This window comes from Myotis nattereri (genome assembly GCF_964212035.1).
Source record: "Myotis nattereri genome assembly, chromosome: 16".
Taxonomy (NCBI): Eukaryota; Metazoa; Chordata; class Mammalia; order Chiroptera; family Vespertilionidae; genus Myotis; species Myotis nattereri.
Genome location: NC_138091.1, coordinates 55,151,131 through 55,177,908, shown reverse-complemented (window position 1 = coordinate 55,177,908; position 26,778 = coordinate 55,151,131). Strand labels below are relative to the sequence as shown.

Sequence of the window (26,778 nt, the reverse complement as noted above, 5' to 3'; positions counted from 1 at the left end):
TTCCAAGATACACAGACACTGCCCACTCCATCGCCCCGCGTCTCCCAGTCCAGCTTGTACCTCGCGCACGGGAGCCGGTGCCCCCTGGCGTGGACCGCCTGCCCCAGGTCCGGAGAAACCTCGCCGAGAACCAGGAGGCAGTTTGTGCCTGGATTCCTGGCAGAACTCCCTCCTCACTCGGCACCGGAGGTTCCGTCCCAGGTCCCCTTGGGCCGCCTGGGCGCCTGGGGCCTGGCGGGGAGAGAGGAGAGGCTGCACATTGCTTCCTGTGCAGCAGCTGTGGGAGCGGAGGCCGCACTGCGGGGACCAGGGACAACGTTGGTGTCTGTACTAACAATGTTGATTTTTTTTTTTTACCAATTTTTAAAATATATATATTTTTTATTTGTTTCAGAGAGGAAGGGAGAGGAAGAGAGAGATAGAAACATCAATGATGAGAGTCATTGATCAGTTGCCTCCTGCACGTCCCACACACTGGGGAGCGAGCCCACAACCTGGGCAGGTGCCCCGACTGGGAATGGAACCCTGACCTCCCGGTTCATAGGTCGACGCTCAACCCCTGACCCGCGCTGGCCGGGCACCAGTTGTTTGTTTTTTGCTGGGGGCGTGGAGGATTGACCCCCGTGGGCAGGGAGGACACTGGGTTTGTCCATCTCCATCCTTCTGCTCGGCTGGTAGGCACTTCCCTCACTCGCTCTCCTGCCGTCTCCACACCAGCCATCAGGGCTGCGCCTCCCCCGGACACCTGCCCCCCACCTGCCTCCCCGCGGACAGCCAGCCGCTCCTCCCTCCAGAGAAGCCCTGGCCGCTGCAGGCCCCACGGACCCTCCGGCATTTACCCTCAGAAATACAGCCCCGGCCCAGGCGTGGCCCCAGTCCGTCTCCAGCGCGGCTTTCCCACGGCCCGCACCCGGCCAGGTGGCCGCCGCGTCGTTACAATTCTGTGGTTGCCATATAGAATTCCTATAAACGTGCCGTCAGTTTTGCCACTGCAATCTATAGACACACATTTAAGTGGGTAGACGCAGGGGGGCCGGGGGGCCAGTCTGGGGGTGAGGCCCAGGGATGTCCTAATGACAAGGCAGCGGGGGGAGTGGGGCGGGTTCGGGCGTGGCTTCCTCCGGCAGCGATGCGGATGTCTCTTCCGAATGCGAGGAGGGATCAGGCCCTGATCTGGGAAGATCCCGCTCTCAGATGAGAGCGGCTGCCAGTCGAGCCGGGTTCTCCCTGCCCCCACCGGGAGGTAATTGACAGTGCGCTTCCTGGCGTCACCTCCCGCATGGGGCAGCTCCGCAGGGCCTTCCGGGATGGCAACCCGGACCAGGTCTATGAGAGAGGGCGCAGAGGGAACGCAGCCACACGGCATTCCTCTCCCCACCCCACCCCACCCCGCCCGGGAGCCCCCAGGTGCTCGATGAGAAGTCTGCCTGCCTTTCGGGAGATGCCAGTGAGGCAAGTGGGGAGGGAATAAGACTGTGCCAGAAGGGAGACGGCTGGACCCCAGGAGCTGCGGGCACCAGGGCCGAGCTGGGGGGCCAGCAGGTGGTGCTCAGAGCAGCTGCTTCTCTCTGGGGGTCTCAGGAGCCTGAGAATGAGGAAGCCAGAGCGAGAGCAGGCCCGCCCGGCTGAGGCTGCTGGCGAGGGTGTGCAGGCTCCTGGGCTGGGAGGCTGGGGTGGGGAAAGCTGGCCATCTGGCCATTTGCAGGGCTCGCCACCGGCCACCTCCCGACACTGAGGTCCTTACACCCCCACAGGTTTGGCTGAGGAAGGCAGGAGGTGCCCGCTGGACGCCCTGGGGGCGCAGGAGCTGTCCCCGGTGCTGAAGGGCTCGAACCTGCGCAGTGGAAGGGCCCAGTCCTTCCGGCCCTGTCTCCTGGCTGCCAGGCGGGCTCCCGCTGTGGACATCCGCGTCCGCCCTGGCCCCCACCCCTGGAAAAGGGCGAGACAGGCTCGGGGCTGGGAGGTTCTCGGGTGGCAGCAGCGATGAGAAATTGGGCCACGGAGCGATCTGAAGGCCCGTGTTTGATCTACCGCGGGGCGGGCTCCTCGCCGCGTTCTGCTCCCCAGTCGGGTGTCCTGGGAGAATAAAAGCTGCCGTAGCCACAGTGTCCGCTGGCTGTGTATTCATCACGCTGGAATCAAAAGTCACCGCCTCCTGGGGAAGGAGAAAAGGAACTGCTGGCTCCCCCCGACCCCCACCTCCCCTCCCGTCCGATTGCAGCAGCTCTCCGCAGGGAGAGGCCAGGGCTTATGAGAGCCGTGCAGGGGCCTCCGGGGCTGCCCACCTCCCGGAGCCGCCCGCCAGGGAGTTCTCAGAGACTCAGGCCTTGGAGCTGGAGAGCCATGCGGTGCCGAAGCAGCCCCGGACCCCGTGCTCGAGCCATCGGGACAGAGAAGGGCTCCCCCTCCCCAGGAGCAGGAGGGAGCAGGCAACGGGGGGGGGGGGGGGCAGCAGGGCTGGCGGACATGCCCCACGCCTGCAGCAGAGACACCAGCTTCCCTGCCCTCGCAGTTGGGGGGGGGGGTGTCCAGGAGGCTCAGCAGCACCCTTGCCCCTCCCTCAGCTGCATCGTGCCCACAGAGGTCCTGCCCGCCCCGCTCTCCCCCTGGCCCGGGGCTCCCGCCCCTCAAAGCCCGAGCAAGGAGCTCAGATTTGGTCCCGTTGCCCTGGGCTGTGCGGAGGGGCGTTGGCAGGTAAATGTCTGGCCCTCGGCCTCCTGGCAGACAAGCCTGTCCCTGCCCCTGCGAGTCGGGGACAAGCTCAGCGCCCACGAGGCTTTGTTGGAAGAGCCTCCCACCCCCCACCCCCTGCCTCCCACCCTCGTCCCCCTCCCCCCACACACACGGGCCCCCTCCCACGCCAGCCCCCTCCCTGCTCCATTGCTCAGCTCCTGCTGCAGCTTGGCACCAGCCGCCGGACACCGTGCACCGCCTCCCTGGGGCCACGCGCTTCCCAGGACAGCGCTGTCCCTCTGGGCTCTGCTGCCGGGGGCTCCTCCTGGGCTTTTAATGAGCAGATGCCTTGGTTTTAGGGGCACAAAGGGGCAGGGGCAGGGGCCGCGCTGAGGGCCAGGCCCGACATGGGTTTCCCCGAGGCACTGAGGCTGCCTTTTAACTTGGGGAGAGCCGGGCTGGCGCTGCCGGCCGATGCTTGATCCAGTGTCGTCCCACTTGGCTCAGGGTTCGGAGGGCCTGCCGGTCACGTCCCTGGCCCAGGCCACCCCTGGCCACCACCCTCGCCACAGGGCTTCGTCGGGCCTGGCCCTCTGTGGCCTCTCCCCGCCCCAGGCTGAAGGCGGGGACATGGGTTTCTCTGTTAAGTGAGATTTGTTTGATGACAGAGCCAAGAGGCCAACTGTGCCCGGCTGGTGTGGCTCAATGGTTGAGCATCGACCTAGGAACCAGGAGGTCAGGGTTCGATTCCCGGTCAGGGAACAGGCCCAGGTTGTGGGCTCCATCCCAGGTTGGGGCGTACAGGAGGCAGCCGATCCGTGATTCTCTCTCATCATGGATGTTTCTCTCTCTCCCTCTCCCTTCCTCTCTGAAATCAAGAAAAAAATATTTAAAAAAAGAAAATAAATAAACTTGGCCCCTCCCGTGTGCGAGCACCTTCCTTGGTCCCAGGCCCGAGGGGCGAGGAGCCCATCAGGGGAAGAGGTGCTCGTAGCTGTAAGCCTGCGCGGCTCTGGTTCTGCCCGTGTACCCCGAGCGTGTACCCCGAGCGTGTACCCTGAGAGTGTACCCCGAGTGTGTACCCCGAGTGTGGAGCGTGTACCCCAAGTGTGTACCCCGAGCGTGTACCCCGAGCGTGGAGCATGCCCTTTGCTTTCAGTCTCTGGTATTTATAATGTTTAATTTTGCTGGGACATGGCTGTAAGTGAGACAGATGGACCCGAATGCGGCTGCAAACGCCTCCTAATTAAACAGATAAATAAACTTCCTTTCCCCATTGCTACATTTGCTGCCCTCAGGGCTGGGGCCAGGGGGTGGCATCCGTGGGTGGGAGGCCCCCACCCGGCTGGACATGGGTGCTGCCAGGGCGGCCTGGGCACTCGGCGGCGGCTCGGGGTGTAGGGGTGGGGAGCTCCCCAGCACCCCCTCCTCACGGGCCTGACCTTTAAGGGGAGGCCCTGGGGGGTGTGGGCCCCCTGCTGGACGCCTCCAGAGTGACTGGGTCAGCCAGGGCCCTGCCTCTGGCCCCGTTTCCATCTCTCTCCTTGCAGGGCCTCCCCAGCCACCTTTCTGTGGCGCTGGGAGAGTTAGACACCCCAGGACGAGGCAGAAACAGCCCCCAACTCCCTGTATTTTTCAAGAAGGTCAAGTGCTTCTGTCCTCAGTCTGACCTCCCTGACAGTGGCTGTCGGAGGCGTCCCAGCGGCCCTGCCCTCGCTCGGGGCTTCCTCCTGACTGCGCTCAGCCCCGCGGCTGTGGAACTGGGGCCCCAGCGCCGGGGAGAGGGCTCGGCCGGGGATGTGGGTGTCGGCTGGTTCACATAAGAGAGGCTGCTCGCGTCCCCCACACCCCCTCACACAGCACAGTGACTGTGCCCACCCCGCCCCGCCCCCGCGGAGATGCCCCTGCAGCTCTGCCCGTCCCCCTCCTGGTCCCCCGCCTGGTCCCCAGCCTGTGCCAAGCGCCCTGAAGCCGGGCAGGATGGCCTGGCTCTGCGGGAAGCCGGAGATGACAGCCCAGCTGCAACCGGAGACGGTGAGCTCACCCCTCGTCCTGGCACGCCTTTGCCGGCTCCACGCTGTCCTCTCTGCGTGGCGAAGCCTGCGATGCCAGCCTGGCTCTCAGATGGGGAAGAGGAGCACGCCCCTCCCCTAAAGGGACCTCAGTGCCTCCTGCTTCCTGCTGGAGGGGTCCGTGTGCAGCCTTGGGAGTTTCCCAAGGGCGGGCTGGGGGTGCTGTCCTAGGCAACACTCCCCCAAACCGTTTGGCCACAGAACTCTCCACATTATTATTTTTTAAAATATTTTTTTATTGGTTTCAGAGAGGAAGGGAGAGGGAGAGGGAGAGAATCATTGATTGGCTGCCTCCTGCACACCCCCTACTGGGGATCGAGCCCGCAACTTGGGCATGTGCCCTTGACCGGAATTGAACCCGGGACCCTTCAGGCCAACGCTCTATCCACTGAGCCACACCGTCCAGGGCCCCATGTTATATTTTAAATCACAGGCCGTTGTGAGCACTTTCTGGCACATGTTCTCCCGGCGTCACCTGTGCCACCGAGGAGCACACCGAAGGGCTGAGGTGTTTGCACGGTTCCGTGGGCCTGGGTCTCCCATGGAGACCAAGCTCCCCTCCATGGGCCTGGGGCTCGTCAGGGAGGGAGGGACAGCCAGGCCCTGCCCTGGGAGGGGCAGTGGGGGCAGCGCCTGCACCCAGCGGGGCTCCTCGGGGAAGGTGACGCGGGCGGGGCGGGGGCAGGAAGATCCGGGTGCTCTCCGGAGCCCCGGCACCATCTGGGCCTCGGAGGCGCCTGCCTGGTATTTATAGGGTGCCCAGGAGCACAGAAATAATTGCAGCTCAGTTCCTGCCTCCCTAACAAGCCCTCTCAGATTCAGGGCGAACGGGATCTCTCTCCCTGGCTCTTTTCGTCCGTCGTGAATATTAGCGCTGACTGACAGCTCTTCCCGGCTCGCAGCCTTCCTTCACCCAGAAGCGGGGGCGGCAGAGCCCCGGGCCGGGCTTTCCCACCTGCCACTCAGGCCGCCCACCTGGCCCAGGAGGCACCAGGGTCTCCAGAGGGCTGGGGGGGGGGGGGCTGGAGACTACCGTATCCCACAGTCTAACATGCCACCCAGTGCCAGGCCCTGCAGGTCAGGTGAGGAGGGCAAGGTTGCTGACAGTGTCAGGGTGGGCGGGCCGTGCCCCGGGGGTGCCCAGGAGCACCGTTGGAGGGTCGAAGGGCCCGTGCTTCCTGGACCTGGCGGCTGCGGCCGACCCACCGCCGGGACAGGCCTGCAGGAGCGCAGGGCCAACCACTCACCCCTGCCCGGAGGGTGCCAGGCGCTGGGATGCTGCTCTGGACCAGCCCGCGAGATCTGTGCCCTCACGACCCTTGGACTCTCGAGGGGAGATGGGAGCCCAGGTGGCTGCAGTGTCCAGCTGCTCCTCGCCTGACCCGCTGGTCACCTCCCAGCGGGCCGAGCCTCCTCAACCTGCCATTTAGTCATCGGCTCCTGGTGGAAGTCCGAAGTCCAGGCCACACCACGGAGGCAGGCGGTGGGCACGCAGGCCCCGTCCTGAGGCGTGAGCCGGACACACACGCCGCTCGCATCCTTTTCGGAGGGTTTTCCTCCAGGCCCGGTTTGCTCTCCTCGGGCTCGAAGGAGCCGGGGTGTGAGTAGCCGGCTGATGGAGGCAGGTGGCTGGGCTGAGAGGCCCGAGGCTGACCAGGTGCCGAAACCCATCTGGCATCAGCCCCACCCTGGCTTCTTGGGGGGCTGGTGGCTGAGTGCAAGGGTCCCTCTGGGGACCTTCCCTGACTGTGCCCCAGATCTGAGCTCCCGTGACCCTGGGCTGTTCCAGCTCTCGGCACAGCAGGCTGCAGCCTCCTGTGAGGGCTTGGTTTCCCCACCGGACGGTGTCTCGCTCCGGGACAGAGACCGCCATTGCTCCCGTCCGGAGCCTGGGGTCTGCACTCAGTGGGTCTCAGTCAGAAGTCACATGCTGGGCGCTGTTCAGGGTCCGCTCCCCAGCCCCCGTGCGGAAGGAACAAGCCTGGATCTCAGTGGATGTGGGGTCACAACGGGCCATCCGTGAGGGGATGGTCCCCAGGCAGGTGGACCGGGCACCCGGGGCTGAGGGTGAGCGTGTCGTGGCTGCCCCAGATTCCAGTGTCCTCAGGCCAGGAGCAGTGACACCTGACGGGGCCGGGAGAGGGCAGAGCCGGGGTGGTGGTGGGGCTTCAGAAACAGGAGGGCAGAGCCGTGCGACTGGCGGGGGCTGCTGCCCCTGCTCTTGCGTCCCGGCCGCTCTGGGCTGGCACACTCCACAGGCGAGCCCTCTGCCAGGTCACTTGCAAACGCTGTGCCCAGCGGGTGCTGCTGCTCCGGACGCCTGGGCCTCAGGGCCAGGCCTCCCCACCAGCGACTTAGGCTGTAGGGGCGCCGCTCCAGAGAGACCAAGTCAATAACCGTCCGCCGGACGGCAGAGGGACCCCTGGCCAGTCCACAGCCAAGGTTCCCACCCCCCACTGCGTGCCCGAGCCACCCCTGGCAGCATCCCTGCCTGGGATTCCAGACAAAGGTCAGGCAGGTGCAGCGACCAGGCCAGGGGGGCGGCTCTCCCTGGCGCCACTCCCGAAGCCCCCCCCCCCCCGCCCTTCCCTTCCCTTTCCTGCCAGATGGCACCCTCCCCTCGCTCTCCAGGAGGAAGGTAAGCCAGGAGCTGCCTCATTGGAGCGGCCTGGGTGCCTGGGAGAGGGTGTCGAGGGGCACCTCCCCCCCGCCTTGTTCAGAAGGAGCTCGGAGCTGGTGCCCAGACGGGCGCAGGGCGCCAAGGGCACCCTCCCTCCGTCCTCCTCGCTGCTCCAGCCTGAGGGGCCGTGTCCACCGGCAGCAGTGAGGGCCCCGGGCAGCTCAGAGGTGAAGTCCAGAGAGCACAGTGACTTCCCTGAGGCCACACAGCGTGCACGGGAGGCCTCCGCACGCCTCCCAGGCCTTGCCAGGGGTCCCAGCCCTGCCCCCCTCCAGAACAGGGCTTGTTCTTGGAAGTGAGAAGAGGGGGATCCCAGATGCCTTTAGGGAGGACGGGCGAGTCCAGAGCTGCTGCTGGGCACCTGAGACTCGCCCCTTGCCCGGGAGAAGCGGGGGAATGGGTGAGAGGTGAGGCGTGTTCTGCTGCCTCGGCCTCTCACAGCCACGCTCACCTGCGCTGGACCTGGGCACTGAGCCTAGCCAGTGGGCACCTGGCGAGTGTGGCTGCGTGGCAGGCCCGTGGGGGGGGGGGGTGGGGAGCAGGTGAAGCTGCAGGTTTATGTGGGCACTCACACACCTGTCACGTGGTGGTGTGGGGACAGACCTAGGCCCAGCGCTGACGGGGCCAGGGGTGGGGACCCGCGCACTCCTGCTGGGTGGACGTGTGTGCACGAGGTCAGGTCTGGTGCCCGGATGTGGGGAGGGGAGGATGCGTGGTAGCCAGTGCCCCTTGACCCCCAGTCCATATTAAGGATCCATAGGACGACATGCCTGTGGCAGGCAGGGGCGGAAAGGGAGTCTGGGGGCCACCGGAGGGCAGGAGAGGTTCGCAGGGGCTCCGGCTGGGCTTCCGAGCCCTGGACACCAGGAGGAGCGGCCCCAGCGGAGGCCTCTGCGTGGATGTCCTCATTACATCACCGCCATCCCGCCCCAGGCCGGCTCCCTACGGACAGGGCTTCTCCAACGCTGGCAGCGGCAGAGGCGGCCGCTCCTCTCTCCGCAGTGGCCTGTGGAGCGGGGAGGGGGAGGCAGCCTCCAGACCCCAAACCCAAGAGCAGTTGCTGTGGGGAGGCGGGTTGGAGAGCGCAGCGCTGGGGCGGCGGGAGGGTGCGCGGGCTGGGGGTTAAGCGCGGGATCAGCTGTCGTGCCTGCGCCCGGGTTCCCTTCCCTCCGCGGGGCTGTTTGGTGTTGGTCCAGGGACTCCCCTCCCACCGCTACACACGCGCGCACACGCGCACTCGCACTCGCACACGCACCGCTCTTTGCAGGCAGGGCTGGGGCTAAAGTGGCGCCCCCCCCCCCCCCCCCGCCGTCCTCTCGTCTCGCGCACGGAGCCTCTCTGGCCATATTCTCGCGCGCTCAGCATCCGCGCCGGGTGGGAGCTCGGAGGAGCGAGGCGCAGGGCTTTCCTCCTGCTTTGCTGTTCGGGAGCGCCACGCCACGCCGCGCCACGAGGGGGAGGAGGGGGGAGAGGAGGAGCAGACCGAGACCCAGAGGGCGCCCGGGAGGCAGGGCGCGCGCACTCGCCAAGGGACGCGGAGGGTGCGAGCGGCGCAGAGCTGCCTCCCGCGGGGCGCCCCCCGGCCGCCCCATGCTGTGCTCCATGGCGAACTCCGGCTGCCTCCTGCTGTCCAACTCCGGCAGCATGCTCCCGCACGCCGTGCCCTGCCCGCCCGCCTTCCTCTACCTCCAACAGGTAAGCCCCCGGCCTGGCGGGCCCAGCCCCGCGACCCCCCCGCCCCGCGCACGTGCGCCAGCACCGCCGCCCACCCCGCACTCGCTCGCCTCCGGTCGCGCTGGGCCCCCGCTGCGCTCCGGTCAAGGTTCGGGTCCCGGTGCGGGTAGCTGCGCCCCTGCGCAGGGGCCGTGCGTGGGGGTCGGCGGGGGCTCGCGCTGCGCAGGGCGTGTGGGGGGACCAGAGTTTGGGGCTTTGCTTGCAACTTTTCCGAGGGCGCAGGAGGGGGTGGCGGGCGGAGCCTCGGGGGAAGCCGGGGGAGGGGGAGGCGTTCTCAGCGCCCTGGTCACTTTGGGGAACTTCGCGTCAGCCCGGAGGGTGGGAGATCGGGGAGCTGGGCCCCCTCCCGCTGAGCGGGGAAAGCCAGGGGGCGGACGGAGACGGAGGCGGAGGTGGCTGCGGCGCGGACGCCAGCTCTGCTGCAGCGGGAACTGCGTGTTGGGCCTACGGGGAGGAGGGCCACCCGTCCGTGGGGCTGGCGAGCAAGGCCCGGGAGCTCCAGGGGGAAGGGGGCTGGGGCCAGACTTCTGCCATCTGCGGGGCTGCAGGAAGCTCGGGCTGGCGAGGAGAGCTAGAAACCCAGCGACTCTGAACCCCCAGGTCCCCCAGAATGCTCCCCAGGAGGGTGTGCAGAGCCTCAGCTGCCTGCGGCCCTCTGGCCCCGTGTGGGGGCGGGGACCCTGCCATCCCACCCGATGCGGAATTAGGGTCGTCCCTGCCCGAAATGGGGACAACCAGGGCTTCATCCCTCGCCTCCCCGGCTGCGTTCCCAGCGCCAGGCTGGCCAGAGCCCGGGGGCTGCAGCGCCCTGGGGCCCAGCCTCCTGACCTACCCTCCCTCCTGCCTGTGGGTGCGGCGCTGCCTCCTTTACGGTTAGCCCTCGGCCTGTGCGCGGTCTGCAGGGGCCTGGGGGCTACCGGGGAGGCCAGAGAGCTTCGGGCTGCCTGTCCCGGGGCTGCCGGGCCCAGCAGACCGCTCCCACAGGACCTGGTCAGCACCCGGCACTGGGGGTGGGAGGTGGGGTGCCCCCTGAGCCCCACGGTCCGGGCCAGACAGGCCTGGAGTCCAGGGAACCCCTCCCCCTCCCCGCCTGGGTGTGGGAGGGAGGACCAGAGTGTGTGTTCCCTGGAGACAGTGAGAGGTTCCAGGTGCGGTTGGGCCTTTGCATGGCGGCTTCTTGTCTTTTGTGCCCCGTGGGCTCTCCCGGGAACCCAGAAAGAAGGGGCCGGGGGAGGTGGCTCAGGAGGCGCTGTGGACAGATGGGCCCTCAGCCCTGAGCCAGGGCCCAGCCCCTGGGCTGCTGGGCGTTTGGGTCGGCCCGGTACCAGGACTCACGCAGCAGAACTGCCAGGCATGTCAGCGACTGCAGAGGCCGGTCCGTACCATCCCTAGAGCCAACTGTGACATCTGGGCCGTCCTGGACACAGCTCAGGGGCAGCAAGAGCAGCTGAGGGGCCCCCACCCACCGGGCCAAGGCCGGCTCCCAGAATTCCCCATCGTCATTTGGGGTGCAGACAGCCAGGGGGCACCTCACAGGTGGGTTTCCTGGCACCTCCCAGATGTGCGTGATGGCGGAGGTCCCGTAGGGACCTCAGGTGCGGACTGAGGCCGTGCAGGTCTTACAGGGTCCCGGGAGCAGAGGCTGGAGAAGCCGGATGTGCCCCACCCAAGCCCCGCCCCCCGCAGGGCCGCCTGGGCGGCAGGCAGCGTGTGGGATGGGAGAGGACCCCAGCGTGGACTGTGCTCTTAGGTCAGCTCGCTCCCCCGGAGACAGGCGGGCCTCCAGCCTCTGGCCCCAGTGGGAGGGCTGAGTCCAGATGAAGTAGCTGCAGGCCTCCGTGGGGTGCCAGACGGGGCGCTGTCTTAGGGGGGTCGGACCAGCGCTGGTGATTGGGGAAAGGCACCCCGACCCCTCCAGGGCTGGGCGAATGTGCCCCCGGTGGGTGGTGTTTGGAGCCATCCCCATCCCGTGAGGGCAGTTGTTTGGAAAAGACAGCGGTTGCCCATCAGGCCAGGCGTCGAAGCACCCAGTTTCCTTCGCAACTGTCTGCAGGGTGCCGTGTCTCAGCGGGGTGGGAATGTTCTAGAATGCAGCCACCTCCTGGCTCTTCCTCGGGCACGGTTGTATAGGAGCACATGCAGCTCTGGGGGACAAGGCTGACCACGTAAGCAGTGACAGTGCGGGACTTGGTTTGCCCCAGACCAGCTCTCCAGAGCCCGCGGCTCCCGAGTGGCCTGGAAGGGGAGGGCAGGTGAGGAGGGGCCCGGGTGGCCCCAGCCAGGCCTCCGGAGCCAGGCTGGCTCCCCGCAGGCTCCCCGGGAGGGTGGCAGGTCTGCAGGCTGCACATTGGGTCTCAACAGCATGTTCGATAGCAGCGCAGGAGACGGGAAACCAAGCAAGACCAGACGGGGTTTGCGGCACCGTGAGAGGCGCGCCGGGCAGGCCCGCTTGGCGACCGCCTCCGGGAAGGAGAAACCCAGCCCCGGCCAGTAGAATTCCACCCTCTCCGGGAGGCAGCAGCCTTCTCCGGCTTCGTGGCTGCGTGGGCCGCACCGAGTGTGCTGGGATCCGGGCCGCGTCCCCCCAAGACACAGCGGCTCTGCAATCAATTAGGGGCGCGAGTTGTCAACCCTCCTCTCGGCCATTCGGCCCTGAGAGCCCTGACCGAGGCCGGACTTCGGGTCACCCACGCCAGGAGGCTCCCGCTGCCGGCTGGGTTGTGGGGTTCATTAAGAGCTCACCTCCCCGGGATGGTCCTGGTGCCACTCAGGTTCCACCCCACGAGGCCTGGCCTTGGTTTCCCCACCTGGCGGCTCTGGCTCCCTGTGAGTACCTGGGCCATCTTCCAGGGCAGCCCAGGACACTGGTCCCCCCACATCTGGCCCTGGGGTACGACACGGGAGGCTGTGGTCCCTGCTGCACCGTGGCCAGTGAGGAGTGGGGTGATCCTGGTCACCTTTCCGGGGAAGGAAGGGCCTGGTCTGAAACACAGACCCTCCGAGAGGCTCCCCGGAGGCCTGGCTGGGCGCCCATGGGAGACACTTGGAGAGAGAGGGAGGAAACCCCAGGCCCACGAAATGGGGTTTGTCACGGTCATGCCCTGTAGAAGAGCATCCTAGCGCTGCTGGGCAGAGCCGGGAACCGCGCCGGGGGAGAGAGCCGGGGTCTTAAGAGCGTGAAAAGCCGTGTTGGATGGTGATGGGGGAGGGGCCGCTGGCCCCCGAGAGTGGGAGCTCCTGGGCCTTCCCGGGGCTGCGTTCTGAGTTCCCTCCATCTTGTCATCTTTACGCTTAATCAGGATGGAACCACAGGCAGCGCGGCTGCCAGTCGCCCTGGTCTCCGGGAGGCTGCGGGGTTTCCGTCCGGTTTCGGGGTGCGGTGCCGATTGTTTCTGGAGTCAGCAGAGGCAGGAAGCGTCCCCGAGGGGAGTCAGACCTCTCGGGCGGTTTTGAGGTTCACTAGGAAGCTCTGCTTTGGGGAGCCGTTGCTCCCAGGGCGGGAGGAAGGGTGCCTTAGGGCAGCAGGGGAGCCCCTCCCGGATGCTGCGGCGCTGGGGGTGGCTCCGGGGACCCTGTCTGGGACACACTTGCTCTCGGTGACGTGGGCGCCTGCGAGCACCCCTGGCTGCCCGAGGGGCCAACGCACACAGCTGGCCACCCTCTTCTTCAGCGAGCTGTCCCTGTCCCCCCAGCACCGGAATCTGTGCTTCCCAGCCAGCCCTCGGCCTCTCGGGTCCACCTCCAGTCAGTCGTTGGCCCTAGAAGATTCCTCACTCCCAAGCCTCTCCTGCTTCCCGCCCGTCCCCCTTTCTCCCCGCATCCATGTCCTCTCTGCTTTCCCCGTCACCCCACTTCCAGAGATTCCAGACCCCCTCCCCATCCCCTGCACTCCCGCCAGCGCATGCGCCCGCCCCCACCCCCACCCCTGTGGCCTGCCAGCCATGGTCAGATGGCTGCATGGTCCGGTAGGGGCTGCGCATGTGGCAGAGGGCATCTCCTGGGGACCAGCGGGGCTGACTCCCTCCAGCACCCCCACCAGGTGGTCCTGAGAGGTGCCCTCCACTCCAGCTGGGGAACAGCTGTGGGTACCACCGCCCCACCCCCCAGCGAGTGGCGGGAGGGGGCCGACTGCCCAGGGCCAGTGGCCTAGAGCTCCCGCTGGTCTCTGGGGGCCTCTGGGGCCTTATCTACAGAGCGAGGGACCCAACCCCCAGCGGGCAGAGGGCTCAGGGACCTTCGGGTTCTGATGGCAGCTCTGCTCAACCCACCGGTCTCCTCTTGGGCCCATCCCTTCATTAGGGAGCGAGCAAAGGGACCAGGCTGGGCGGGAAGTGGACTTAGAAGTGGACAGTGTGCGTGAGCACTTGTCCCAGTGTCATATTCTCGGGGGGGAGTGGGTCCAGGCAAACCTCGGCCAGTGTAGGGAGGGGTGGTTTCGGTGGGATCTCCGCTGGTGCCTTCTGCCACCTCCCAGCTGCAGTTTGGTGGTCGTGTGAGGTGGTGAGTTCCCCGTGGCCAGAGGGATTCCAGAGGCCGCTGTCTCTCCGTCTCAGAGGCTCGGGAGCGATGCTGTCACACAGACACGGCGCCAGCCAGCAGGAAGGTTCACGTTTGCTCACAGCCACTCACACACAGTGCAAGGGGCAGGCGAGGCGAATTCGCTTTCTCTAACCCTTGTGTCCCAGATGCTACCCTCTGGGCGTGACGGCAGGGAGACAGGATGGAGGGCTCACATCCCGGCTGGGTGCTGAGTGTGTGGAACCGGCGCAGCCTCCGCAGCCCGTCCTCGTGCGCACTGGCCACGCTCCACGGGCTCGGGCTCGCGGGGGCTTGTGCTGAACATGGCGGACCTGCTGCCGGGAGGCGCAGCTCCGGGCCTCGCTGCTCGGAGCCCAGTCTGCAGACGCAGCAGCGACAGCCCACGGGCCCCCCTACCTCCCGCATCGGAATCAGCACAAAATGCGGGAGGGGGAGGCGGGGGGCGTCGCGCCGCTCCAGAGCCTGCCATTTCAGGGGGTGTGGACAGGGTGGCCTTGACATTCTGCCTGTGCCCGAGGGTCTCAGGGCCCTGACGCGGGGTCCTCCTGACGCGGGGCTGGCCTTGCGCACGGCCCGGAGCCCGGCTGCAGCCCGGAGCCTTCGCCTCCGTGGGAAGGTGGAGAAACCACCTGAGAGCAGCGTGTTTCCGTGAAGAGAAACCCTCACGTGCGTGCGCGGCTGCCCGTGTGCTCACGTGGCGGTGGGGCCGCTGCTCCTATTTAATGTCCTCATTTGGTAAATGAAAGGTTAGCGTTCGAATCAGTACCCTTCTTCCCCTTTTTATGAACACGTTCTGCGAAAGCCCGGAACCGGTGCTGTGGCAGAGAGCACCAGGCCACACCGTCCGCTTGTGTGAGACGTGGTCCTGGCTCACGGCCACACGCGCTCGCTCACGTGCCGTCGGTGGCGGCCTCCGTGCCGCTGTGGCCGGGCCGGGCCGTCGCCACAGAGTCCACATGCCCGCAAAACCCAAATATTTGCTGGAAAACTTGACGGGGAAAGTCTGCAAACCCCTGGCCCAGAGCAGCCCTGTCCACGGAGGGGCGTCGGACCACGCGTGACCCCGGCTTCCCCAGCAGCTGCGCTTCCCGAAGCGAAAAGCAGCAGCTGAGATGCGTGTGAGTGGTCTGCTGTCGCGCCCAACCCCAAACACTTGCATGGCGACACTCGCTCGCTCTACACGCGACGGACACGTGGCGTCTTTTCTCACGCGAAACCTTTGACGTCCATCGGACCGGCCATGCTTCCAACGCTCAGGGACCACACGTGGCTAGTGGCCGCTCAGTCTAGAAGGAATGAGGCTCGTTCTGTCGGGGGTGGGGGCGGTCGGAGGGCGGCTGGAGGAGGGGGCACTGCCCTGGGCTTCTGTGGGCTGAGCCCTGCCGCAGGGGAGCCTGGGGGCGGGGCCGGCCTGCAGGGAGGAGGCAGTTCCTATGGAGAGACACGCAGTTGAGTGGGTTCAGGGCGAATTCCTGGACGACCCGGAACCTGGGGCACGAGGGAGGGTGTCGCCCGGGATGTTTCGGGGTCTAAGCTGAGAAACTTGGGCTTTTCCCAATAGGCAGCGGGGGCCGTGGAGGGCCTGGGGGCCGGGCAGCGGCGTGATCAGGTCGGTGGGGGAGGAAGCGTAACCCGGAGGGAAGAGGAGGCTGCAGACCAGGGAACAGCCGATGTGAGGCCGGGACAAGGGGCCAGGAGCCTGACGGGCGGGCAGCGGGGATGAGATGGGGGGAGTGGGGAGATTTTGCAGAAGAGTGTCCCCCGGACGGTCCCTGTGGAATCGGTGAGCCCTGGCTTGAGGTTGGTGCTGACTCGTGAAGGGTAGGCTGCGCTGGTGGCCGTGGCAGTGACCTCGGCCCAGCCAAGCTCCTGGGCAGAAAGCGGCCTCCCCTCCACAGGCACCGGGCCGGCCGCACGCCCCCCCAGGACCCTGGGCCCGCTCCTGCACTGGCCTCCTTTCCTGCCTGTGCAGCCAGACAGATGTGCACATCTGGCCACACCCTTCTGCAGGCTTAACACCTTCCCCTCCTGTTCTCCCTTCACATCTGCTCTGAGCTGAGCTTTGGCTTGAGGCAGCCCCTCCTGGGTTCTGCTGTCCCCCAAGTAAAAGCACCCCAAAGCTCATTTGCAAGTTAGGTGGGATACGAACTCCCCACTCCAGAGGGGTCAGTGGCCCCCAGCCCCAGTGTCCCCAAGCCACCCTCACAGACACCTGGCCAGGTCCCCAAGCCACCCTCACAGACACCTGGCCAGGTCCCCAAGCCACCCTCACAGACACCTGGCCAGGTCCCCAAGCCGCCCTCACAGACACCTGGCCAGGTCCCCAAGCCGCCCTCACAGACACCTGGCCAGGTCCCCAAGCCGCCCTCACGGATACCTGGCCAGGTCCCCAAGCCGCCCTCACGGACACCTGGCCAGGTCCCCAAGCCGCCCTCACGGATACCTGGCCAGGTCCCTAAGCCGCCCTCACAGACACCTGGCCAGGTCCCCAAGCCACCCTCACAGACACCTGGCCAGGTCCCTAAGCCACCCTCACAGACACCTGGCCAGGTCCCCAAGCCACCCTCACAGACACCTGGCCAGGTCCCCAAGCTGCCCTCACAGACACCTGGCCAGGTCCCCAAGCCGCCCTCACGGACACCTGGCCAGGTCCCCAAGCCGCCCTCACGGATACCTGGCCAGGTCCCCAAGCCGCCCTCACAGACACCTGGCCAGGTCCCCAAGCCACCCTCACAGACACCTGGCCAGGTCCCCAAGCCGCCCTCACAGACACCTGGCCAGGTCCCTAAGCCACCCTCACAGACACCTGGCCAGGTCCCTAAGCCACCCTCACAGACACCTGGCCAGGTCCCTAAGCCACCCTCACAGACACCTGGCCAGGTCCCCAAGCCGCCCTCACAGACACCTGGCCAGGTCCAGAACAGTTTCACCCCCGCTCCCCAAAAAGCTCCAGGTGCGCTAAGCCTCCCTCCCCAGCCCCTGGCTGCCGCCGTCCTCTCTCGGTCTCTGTGGAGTCACCGGTTCTGACCGTGAGGGACGGAATCGTGGGGTTCAGGCTGCAGTGTTCCGTGGGCGCTGCAGTGTGGCTCCTTGGACAGGACGGCGTGAGGTGTGCGCTCTGCCCTCAGGCTCCTAGACGGGAGGGGGTGCTCGTGGCTTCTCGGTCCTGGGCTGGTGTGACAGGCAGGGTCGGCCTTGGCTGGTCCAGAGGGCCTTGTAGGCCTCCTGATCCCTCGGTCTGTGGCCCGTGATCCCCGGGGCCCCACCCAGCTCTGGGCACGTGGGGTACGGACCTGCAGCACCCGCCCCCCTGCCTCCGCCTCCCTGGCCTCAGTCTCCCTGTGTGTGAACCTGGGGCCTGTGGGTCATGGTTCCTCCCCTATCTGACCTCTGACCTCAGCTACCTTCTGGAAGCCCACAGAACCTGGGAGGGGGAGGGGGATACCCTCGGTGCAAACCCCCAAGTCACACTGGAGGGCAGGGCTCCTACTGATGCCAAAGGAGGGGCAGTGCCCCCCGGGCAAAGCCAGAATTCCTGCAGGGCCCGGAGCGGCAGAAAGACCTCGAAGGGATGGGTGGAAGAGGCACCATTGTGCCCAGTGAAGGCCGGTCGGGAGGAGTCGTGCCTGCCCAGTTCTGCCTCGTGGGCCCACGGGCACCTGCCCCCCAAGAGAGGGGATCCCCCCTCGTGCCCACCGCTGCCTCCAGGCCCCCACCAGGCTTCCCCCTCAGTCTCAGGGCGAACACGGGAGGCGGCACCACCTTCACTGTGAGAGGCATGTGCTGGGGGCTCTCCATTAGGACCGAGTCAGACTAGTTAACTCCCAGCGAGGAACCTGGATTTCCCTCCCTCCTCCCCCTTCCGATGGCTTCCTCCTTGTCCCCCTTTTGGAAGAAGAAGCAGGGTAAATATTGGAAGGGTTTGCCGCAGCCCAGGGGGCGGGGGAGAGGCTGGGGCGCCGACCACGCCTCCTCCCTGCCCCGTCCCCTGCCCCTCCCTCTGGATGCATCCTAGGCTGGCAGGCTGCTTCCGGCTCCAGGCAGATGAGGGTGCGGGTCTGCCTTAGGGGGTAAAGCGCGTTTTGTTCCTGGCGCCCAGCGTGGAAGATGAGTAAGCTGCCCGGCCCTGGAGTGAGCCGGATGCTGAGGGTGTGCCGGGCCCGCCCCGGACACTCGGCCCCCCACCTGCTCCCCGCCCACCCTCATGGAACCTGGACCCCACACATCCCCTCCCACCCCCACCAGGGCTCCCAGCCCTTAGCCGGGGGCTGTCTGTGTTCTGACCCCTGCCCTGCAGTCCCTGTGGCACCGTTTCCCTGGCAAAAGCGGCCAGGCATCTAGTCCAACTCACCTTCCTCCTCGAACTGGGAACGGAGACCCCCCCCCCACTCCCAGACAGAAAAGGGGAAACGCTGCCCACCCCCAGGGGGGATCTGACAGGCGGCGGGGGGCGAGGGGGGGCGGCCTCTGTCTGCCTTCCTCCAAGGGCCACGCCCCAGCCCCCGCCTCCCCTGGGGGCCAGCACGCAGGCCTGGGGGGATGTGAGGGGTAAATGGAATCGCCCCAAATGAGCTTGGCCTGGGCCTGCATGGGAGCTGCTGATGCAGTGAGCTGCCCTGCCCGCACCCCCAAACCTCTCTTGAACACCCCCTCCCGCCCGCTCTCCAATGGCAGCCTCTTCCCAGGACCGACAGGGCCAGTGGGAGCCTGCCGATTGCAGCCAGGCCACCCTCCCAGAGCCGGACACGGGACCCTTCCTGCCGCCGCCTCCAGCGTCCTTGCGGCTCTGCCCTCTGCCTCTGTCCCAGCTGCAGGGGTGAGGGCCTCGCCCGCCGTGGGCGCTGCGAGAGCAGGAGCTGCTCCTGCTGATGGTCTGGAACCAGCTCAGGCCGGGGCAGGGGCAGGGGCGGGTCGCAGGGGCCACCCACCCGTGGAGTCCCGCCCGTTTACCCAGCTCAGCATAAGGGTCAGGCTTTGGCAAAGGCCCAGAGGAGGCTGGGTGGGGTGGGCGCAGCGGCTCGTCTGGACGCCATCTGGCCGGGAGCCGCTCGCTGTGCCTGGGCAGAAGCAGCTGAGCGCAGGGCACCGGGCTCTGCCTCAGGTGGTCCCTGGCGCCGGGGAAAGTGGGCTCCCAGTCTGCAAGGCTTTCGATGCAGTTGGATGGGAAGCAGGCCCGACGGACTGGCCCCGCACCCCGGGCACCACCGGAGCAGCGGGCCCCTCGTGTGGGCTGAGCAGCTCCTCCTTCCTGCTCAACCCCCGCCCGCTCTCAGGCCCAGCGACGCGCTGCCCTGCCTGGGTCCCCACTAGCTGTTCCCCTGGTGGCGTCTGACCACAGAGGGGTCTGGCCGGAGTCAGAAAGAGGGTCTGTGGGATGCCCCCCGCTTCTGCACGCCCTCCCGGAGCTGCGCCCCGGCCTGCAGAGCAGAATGACAGCCTCGTTTCCGGGGCCTGGGGTTCCCCTAGAGCTGGCGTCAGCAGCTGGTCTGGACACCCAAGGCACTGGGGGTCCGTGCCCAGCGCTGACCCAGGGGGCCCAGCCAGGCAGCCTCTTTCCCCCAGAAAGGCCCCGGCCTGCTGCCACCCCTGAAACTCAGAGCCCCCAGTTTAGTGACCACCTTCCACCCGAGGGACCCCTGGCCCCTGGCCCCTGGCTATAGGGCCCCCAGGGAGGACCGGGGAGGTGGGGGGAGAGGCGGCAGAGGTGGGCTGGGCGGCCGGGGAAGTTGCCTCCCCCCCCCCATCCCTGCAGCTTGAGCCTCTGGGTTTGGGGTTGGAGGAGCACGGGGACCCTGCAGTTTCAGTCCCGTCTGTCACTCGCCCCCGCCAGCCCCCGCCACGCCTGCACCAGCTCTCGCACAGGCCTTGGCGACTGGGTCCCCTTGGCGACCCCCACTGCAGGTGGCACCAGGGGCAGCTCCGAAACGCTGCAGTGGGAACCGCCAGGTCCTGGAAGTGTGTGCTCGGGTTTTTCCATCCCAGCACCTGCCTCTCCCGCTCCTCCCCTCCCTCCTGCAGGGCCTCCCTCGGTCCTCCTGGCCCCGCCCCCGCCTGCAGGCCCCGCCCCCACGCCAGGCCCGGCCGCCGCGGCCCGGCCGCCGTGCCACCCTCGCCACCCGCAACGCCCCAGGGCTCTGTTAGCACAACTCGGTTCAAATGTCTGATTAGTCCTTAGGAGATCGCGGGTCAATTTCCACAGCTCCTTCCTCTCCATTTAACTAATTTAACTGCACAATGGTTACAAATTTCATTTTTTTATAGCCCTGCTTCTCAGTCCAATTGAATCACTAAAATCTCATTTTCTCAGAAGCGCTGAGTATGTAACTGGAGGGAAATTATGCTCCCGTCTGTCTATTAGGACAGCTCATGCATGTGTGAGCCGTGCGACATGTATGTGACAGCCACACGTCGGCCTGCGTGCGGGGGGCTTGGCGAGGGCGGGCCGGAGGCGGGGCGGGAGTGTCCCATGTCAGCGCCGTGGAGGGCAGGGCCCCGGGCAGGGCCCTGTCTCCGTCCCACCCCCAAGGCAAGATCATGTGTGTGCAGACAGCCCCTCATGGCAGGAGGGGGAAACCACATTAACTCCCGATTACAAATAAACGCTATCTGCGGGCCCTTGTAATTAAAGGGAAATTCAATTTGCCTCTAATGCCCCATTACGCCGGGCTGGGCGAGGGGAAGCGGGATTGGGCAGCTGGTGTGATGAGGCGGAGCGGCTCTGCCAGCTCCCGGTTCTTGGGGGGGAGGGGAGGGGCCTCTAGGGGGGCGGCTGAAAGTGATTTCTGATCTGCCGGTCCCCCGGAATTTCTTCCTGTCTCCACTCCCCAAAGGCCCACTGAGTGGCTGCCTGGTGTCCTTGGGCAGCGGTGGGGTTTTAAAATATTTTTATTGATTTCAGAGAGGAAAAGAGAGGGAGAGAAAGATGGAAACATCCATGATGAGAGAGAATCATGGATCGGCTGCCTCCTGCACGGCTCACACTGGGGATGGAGCGCGCAACCTGGGCCTGTGCCCTGAGTGGGAATCAAACCCTGACCTCTTGGTTCATAGGTCGACGCTCAACCACTGAACCACACCAGCCGGGCAGCTGTGGGTTTTGGTGTGGTGGCCGCTGTCCGCCCTGCAGGAAGCCCTGGTCCCCCGGGGGGTGGTCTGGGGCTCAGAGGGGCGTGGGCGCCACGGGGGCTGGGTGTCCTGACCGGGAAAGTGGAGAAAGGGCGGCGGCAGTGAGAGCGAGCTGTGCCCGTCTGGACAAAGCTCTTTCCACCCTTAACCACCCAGCCCCTCCAGGGGGCACCTCGTCACCCCATTCACGGCCGAGGAAGCGGGCACGGGGCAGGGCAGCCTGCCCGTTGTCTGTAAGCGGCCGTATCGGTTTGCACGGGCCGGCAGCGTGAACAGCAGCCACCGTCTCAGGCCGAGGCTGGAGCTTGAGACGGGGTGTTGGCAGGGCTGTGGCGGCCGCTCTCCTTGGCGCGTAGACGGGCGTCCTGTCCCCGTGTCCTCGCTCGGCGTCCCGCTGGGTGTCTGTGTCCTGATCTCTTCTCACGAGGACGCCAGTCAGGTTGGACGAGGGCCCGCCCACGAGACCGCCTCTAACCCCGGTCGCCTCTGCAGGCCTCCCTCCGCTGCAGCTGCTGCCCGGTGCCTGCCCGGTGCGCCGCCTGGGTGTGGAGGGGACGCAGGTCAGCGCGGAACCGGACTGAGGCGGTGCCGACGCCGCCGAGCCCAGAGCCACCCGTGCACGGTCTCTCTCGGCCTGCGATTACGATCCACCGGCAGCAGTTGTTCCAACGTCGGGCTGCATGGCCAGCGAGTGGCAGTGCCCCCGGGCCCCGTGGCCATGGTGTGCCAAGCCCGACAAAGCGTGGCTGCCCTCGGCCTCTGGGCGGCGGAGGTGGACAGTCTGGACCCGTGGCAGCTGCCTGGGTGGGGCCGCCCCTGCCCCGCCCCCCGCCCCCCGCCCCGCCCCCTGCTGGCCTCCCTTGGGAGACGGCTCTGGTGGGGCTCGGGGCTCCGGACGTCTGCGCTCCTGGGACCTGTGCCGGGTCCTCCGGGCCTCCATGCTGCCTGCCTGGGGACGTCAGTAAATGCACCAGCCAGTTTCCCTCTGAGTTTGATTCGTCTGCCCGGGTGGGGTCAGGCTTCTACACTCAGGGCTTCTGATGCGGGTTCCTCCGGCCTCGGGGAAGACACGGGGCTGTCCCTGTTTGGGGAGTGGGCGAGCGGCGCGTGGTGGCCTCCTGGAGGCTGGCAGGAGGGGCAGACGGGTGGCGGAGGGCAGGGATGCTGTCGGCCGGGGGCCAGCAGAAAGGCCCTTGGCCAGGAGTCAGTCCACTCTCAAGCCACAGGGGCCAGCTGCAGCCTGGACAGTGCCCAGTGCTAATGGCACCCGCCCCGGCCAGAGCAGAGACAGAGGGTGAGGACAGACTGAGACTGGACATGAGACAGAGAGAGACAAGGGGAGTGTCCACGGGCGGGAGAGGCTCTCCCCAGGTCCTGGGCCCTTCAGCCCCTCCCCCACCTCCCTGGCCCACGTGGAGTGGGGGGAGGAGGCCGCCCTGGCCGGGGAGGCTGCAGGCCAGACAGTGTGGCTCTGTGGTTCACCAGGAATGAAATTCATTCTCACCCAGTGACCACAGTGGAGGCCGCCGCCGCCAGCCAAGGGCATGGAGTCCCCGCTCGCTCCCAGGGCCCTGCGTTCTCTGACTCCCGCGGGGGCGGGGTGGGGGGCAGCTCCCATCCGCAGACGCCGAGGGCTCCAGCAAGCCAGCGCGCCAGTCCTGCGGCCCAGCTCAGGGGCCCGGTGGGGTCAGGGAGGGGCCAGGCCGTACCTGGGTCAGGCTGGACCAGCTGTCTGTCTGTCCGTCTCTGTCAGTCAGCTCGGCTGCTGCAGCGCGGAGACACCCACGGACACTGTGCAAGTGAATGGGTGCGGCTGGCTTCTGATAAAACTTTATTTACACCAACAAGCCGGGGGCCAGCTTTGTCCCGTGGGCTCCAGTTGTCAACCCTGGGTCCAGCTGACCTTGGAACCCTAGGCCTGCCCCAAAGGGGTGGCAGGAGGGGACACGGAAACCCAGTCAGCCACCCAGCGGGCTCAGCGAGGGCTTGCCCTGCCTCAGCAGGACATGGGGCGCCAGACCTCTGGGGTCCTTGTCCCTGGGGTGAATGGGGAATGGAGACCAGGCCAGCCACGGTGGGACCCCGAACCTGAGCCCTGGCCCAGGAGATGGACACCTGGGCCCGAGGCCGGAGGGCACTTTGCTCGCCCCTGGGTGACCCCTGCAGCCTAGGACCCGGCTGAGATCCCAGGGGGCATCGCAGAGCCATGAAGGGGCCAGGCATGCCCTCCCAAGAGCAGCAGCCACATCAGACCCCCGGCCAGCGGAGGGCTCGCCGGAGCTGCCGTCCGCCCAGCTGGGCAGGACCCTGAGGGAGGGGACCCCGGCGGCCGCCTTGGGGCTGCAGGACCCGCTCGAAATCCCCCAGAGGCGCCAGCTGCTCTGCGCCCAGGAGCGCCGGTGCTGACTTGGCTGAAACCCGAGCTGTCTGGGCCGCAGAGGGGAGAGGCCCGGTGGAGAGCGAGGGACAGGAGGGTGCCCCGGCCTCTGTCCAGGGGTGGGGGTGGGCCGGCTCTTCCCGGTCCTGCAGCCCTCAGGGGTCTTCCCGGTCAGTGGCGTCTGCTCCCCTCCCCCCCCAGAGGTGGAGGCCTGAGCCCAGAACTTGAGCCTCAGGGCGGCTGCCTTGGGTTCTGCCTGTCTCGGCCTCACTCACTCCAACGCCCCTCACTGTGTCCAGTTTCCAAGGCTCCTGCCACAGCCCTTGTGGGGATGGGAGACAGGAGCACCCCTCTCCCCACCCCACCCCCCTCCACCGCCCCGCGGCCCCCGCCACACCCCCCGGGGAGCTGGTGCGCACCCCGTCTCCTCCTCACCCTGTTCCCAGCGGCCTCCTTGCCTCTGCCCATGACGAGGATGCCAACTCAGAACAGGGTGAGGAGGAGACGGGGTGCGCCCTCGCCTTCACCTCAGAACTTCCCTGCCCCCCACGTCCTGGCCCCAAGCTCGCCGCCTCACAGCCCGGCCCCCGTCTGGCCACCCACAGGCCCCAGGCGCGCCCCCACGCCCCGCCCGGGTCTCGGTGCCTCGGTCGCACATTACCATTTCATAATACTCTGAAATATACATGAAGTTGGCTGGATGCAGGCAAAACTGCACCACTTACCGCATGAATATTTCATGCTGGCTTCGCTCCGAGGTGTCCATCTCCCCGCGCTGGGAGCCCTCTGTCCGGGACCTCCCACCCACTCACCTGCCCGCGGGGGGCAGAGCTGGCCCTTTGCTGGGCGAGGGGCGCCTGAGGAGGGGGGACCAGGCATGCTGAGGGGTTCGGTGGTTGTTGGGGGATCAGTGGGGGCCCTGGGACGTGGAGTGGGTCCTGAGCTCCTCTGGGGCAGCCACACCCCCACTTTGTGGGCTGAATATTCAGAATAAAATCTCGGTGTGGCAGAGAGCCCTGGGGAGGGGTGCCCGCTGGCTGATTTCCCACAATGCTCCAGCACGGGTGCTGCCCGCCCGTCAGCAGGCGGGGCAGGCCGCCGTTCAGGTCTGTGCAGGGCACCTCCACTTCGGGCCCTGGGGGCTAAGGACACGCCACGTGGGCCTGGGAGGGGCAGCTGCCTGTGTGTGTGTGTGTGCATGTGTGCATGTGTGCATGTGCGTGTGTGTGTGTGCAGGTGACACAGAAGTACGCAGGTGCTCTGAGGAAGGCGTGGGAGGTAGGCCCATCCCTCCCAGCTCTAGGGCGGCCGGGCCTACAGGGCTCAGCTAAGGGCAGCAAATGATGGTCGGGAGGAAGCAGAAAGGAAAATCAGCAGCCTGGGTGGCTCAGTGGTTGCACGGGGTTGCCTGGGGGGCCGGGAGCCCCTGAGTCGCACAGGGCAAGCGTGGCCAGTCCGGGAAGTGGGGGGTCAGTGGGGTCTGCTCCCTCCCCCAGAGGTGGAGGCCTGAGCCCAGAACTTGAGCCTCAGGGCGGCTGCCTTGGGTTCTGCCCTGTCTCGGCCTCACTCACTTCAGCACCCCTCACTGTTTCCCGTTTCCAGGGCTCCTGCCGCAGCCCTTGTGGGGGTGGGAGACAGCACCCCCCCACCGGCAACTGGAAAGTGCCCGCCCTGCCAGGGTCCCCCTAAGGAAGTGGTTCCCACCCCCACGTGCCCTCTGCGGTGCCCTGGCTGCAGAGATGCTCAGGGTAGCCCGCGCCTGGCGATAGATGGCGGCGTCCTGCCCCTTCTCTGCAGGGCCAGCCTCCCGGGAGCTGCGGGTCCTTGGTCAGCAGCCCGCCCCGCCCAGTGCCCCAGAACCCCGCCCAGCGTCCCGGAACCCCGCTCAGTGCCCTGGGACCGGACTGGGCGTTGGGCAGGTGGAGAAGGCTCCAGGGAGCACATGGCTGGGCCCAGCGCCCCAGGTTCCTGGGGCTCCCTGGCTGCAGGGAAGGAAATTGTGAGGTTCTGCGGCAGAAATTTTCCACAGACGCCCCCAAGTCACACTTCCCGGCGTCTCACACGCCTCGCTGCCTCCAGCTCCTCCATGCGGCGCTCGTCCGGCTGCAGGGCCCCGCGCGCCTGTGCAGCTCCCTCCCCCGGTCAGCACCTCCCGGCTGCACCCAGCTCTCCTGCAGCGCCCAGCCCACACCCCGCACCCGCTCCTCGCTGCAGCCCATGATCCAGGAGGGCCCTGACTCCTCCCTGCCCTGTGCCTGCAGGCGGAGGCCTCTGCAGTCTGGCTTGGAAACACCCCCCCCCCCACCCCATGGAGCCGGCAGTAACAGCCAGGCCCTCGCCTTCCCCGCTGCTGGAGCTGCAGGAGCCTCAAGCCCTGAAAGGTGCCCGTCACCAGTTGGTGTCTGTGGGCCCCTCACCCTCCCACAGCCCAGAGCAGCATTGAGGAGGGTGGGGGGCGGGGAGGGTGTGTGGTGGGGAGGGGAGGGGAGTGGGGAGAGGGGTGTTCTTGTTAGTGTTTCTGGAATGGCTTTCCTTCAGCCCCTTGCAATTCCTGGAGAAAAGCCCGGACTGTCCCCTCCACCCGCCCATCCTGCAGACTCAGTGGCTGATGGTCCCAGCCTTCCCCGTCCTCTGGGGAGTCCAGCCTCAGCCTCAGCCCAGCCTCAGAGGCCCCTGGAGGTGCAGGGACCACCGTGGGGGCCGCCGCCTGCCCCCCGTCCTCAGACCCTGCGTCTGAGCCCTGGGACAGCGTCTCCCGTAAAACCACGTCCAGCTGCCGGCTCCTTGTCACGGCACCGCGATGAGGTTTCCTGTCCCGTTTCACCCTCAGCACCTGCAAGGGCTCCGGTTCGTAGCCTCGTTTGGGGACTTGGAAGCGGAGACCCCGGGAGGCTCCACAGCCGGCCAGCTCCACCCTGGTCGCGGCCAGCGCCAGGGCGAGCTCGGCAGTCACGTGGCCAAGCACTGCTCCCCCAGCCCCTGGGGCCACAGAGCAGGGCAGCAGGAGCTTCTGGAAACATCGAGACCACACCCACCCAAGACCAGAAAAGAACTGAGGGAGGCTCGGGAGGGACCCCGGCTGGAGACGGGACCCCAGATCTGGGGCTGGAGCTCAGGAGGTGCTCAGGGCCGTCACTCAGGAGTGTGGGTGGTCCCCGCCCCGCTGATGCGCCCAGGCCTCGGGCCGTCACTTCCGTGCTGAGGACACAGCCTGGAGGGGGGACCAGCGGGGGGGAGGGGGGGGCGCGCGCCTGGTCCCAGCGGCGCCCACGGGCCTCCGCGGCTGCTTTGTATGGGTGGCGCGGCGTTCTGGGTAATGAAATATTCACAGGTCAGTGATTCCTTGAGAAATGATGGGGATCAGTCAATTCCTTTTCAGGGAGTAATTTTCTTCCCTCGCAGCCGTGTTCCGTGTTGCCTGTCATTAGCATGAGAGGGAGGCTGGATCGAAGACGCTTGTCAGAGCTCAGGACGAGCTGCCACCTCGTCACAGGCTGTGGCGCGGGGCCGGACACCCACGTGGGCGCAGGCAGGGTCCCTGGCAGGCTCCGAGCCCGGGGTGTGGGGCGCTGGCTGGT

At 67.0% G+C, this 26,778-nt stretch overlaps 1 protein-coding gene across 14 annotated transcripts in view; it reads left to right on the top strand.

Moving 5' to 3' along the window:
- RBFOX3 (RNA binding fox-1 homolog 3) overlaps nucleotides 1-26,778 on the top strand; it is a 145,477-nt gene that overhangs the window by 91,238 nt on the left and 27,461 nt on the right. The window contains exon 1 of one of the 14 annotated variants that reach the window (XM_081110360.1): nucleotides 8,927-9,120. The exons of the other annotated variants lie outside the window; for them this stretch is intronic. Within the exon in view, the coding sequence (XP_080966486.1) occupies nucleotides 9,016-9,120 (105 nt within the window). The 5' untranslated portion in view covers nucleotides 8,927-9,015. Of the gene's footprint in view, nucleotides 1-8,926; nucleotides 9,121-26,778 lie in introns of those variants that run through there. 14 annotated transcript variants of the gene reach the window in all.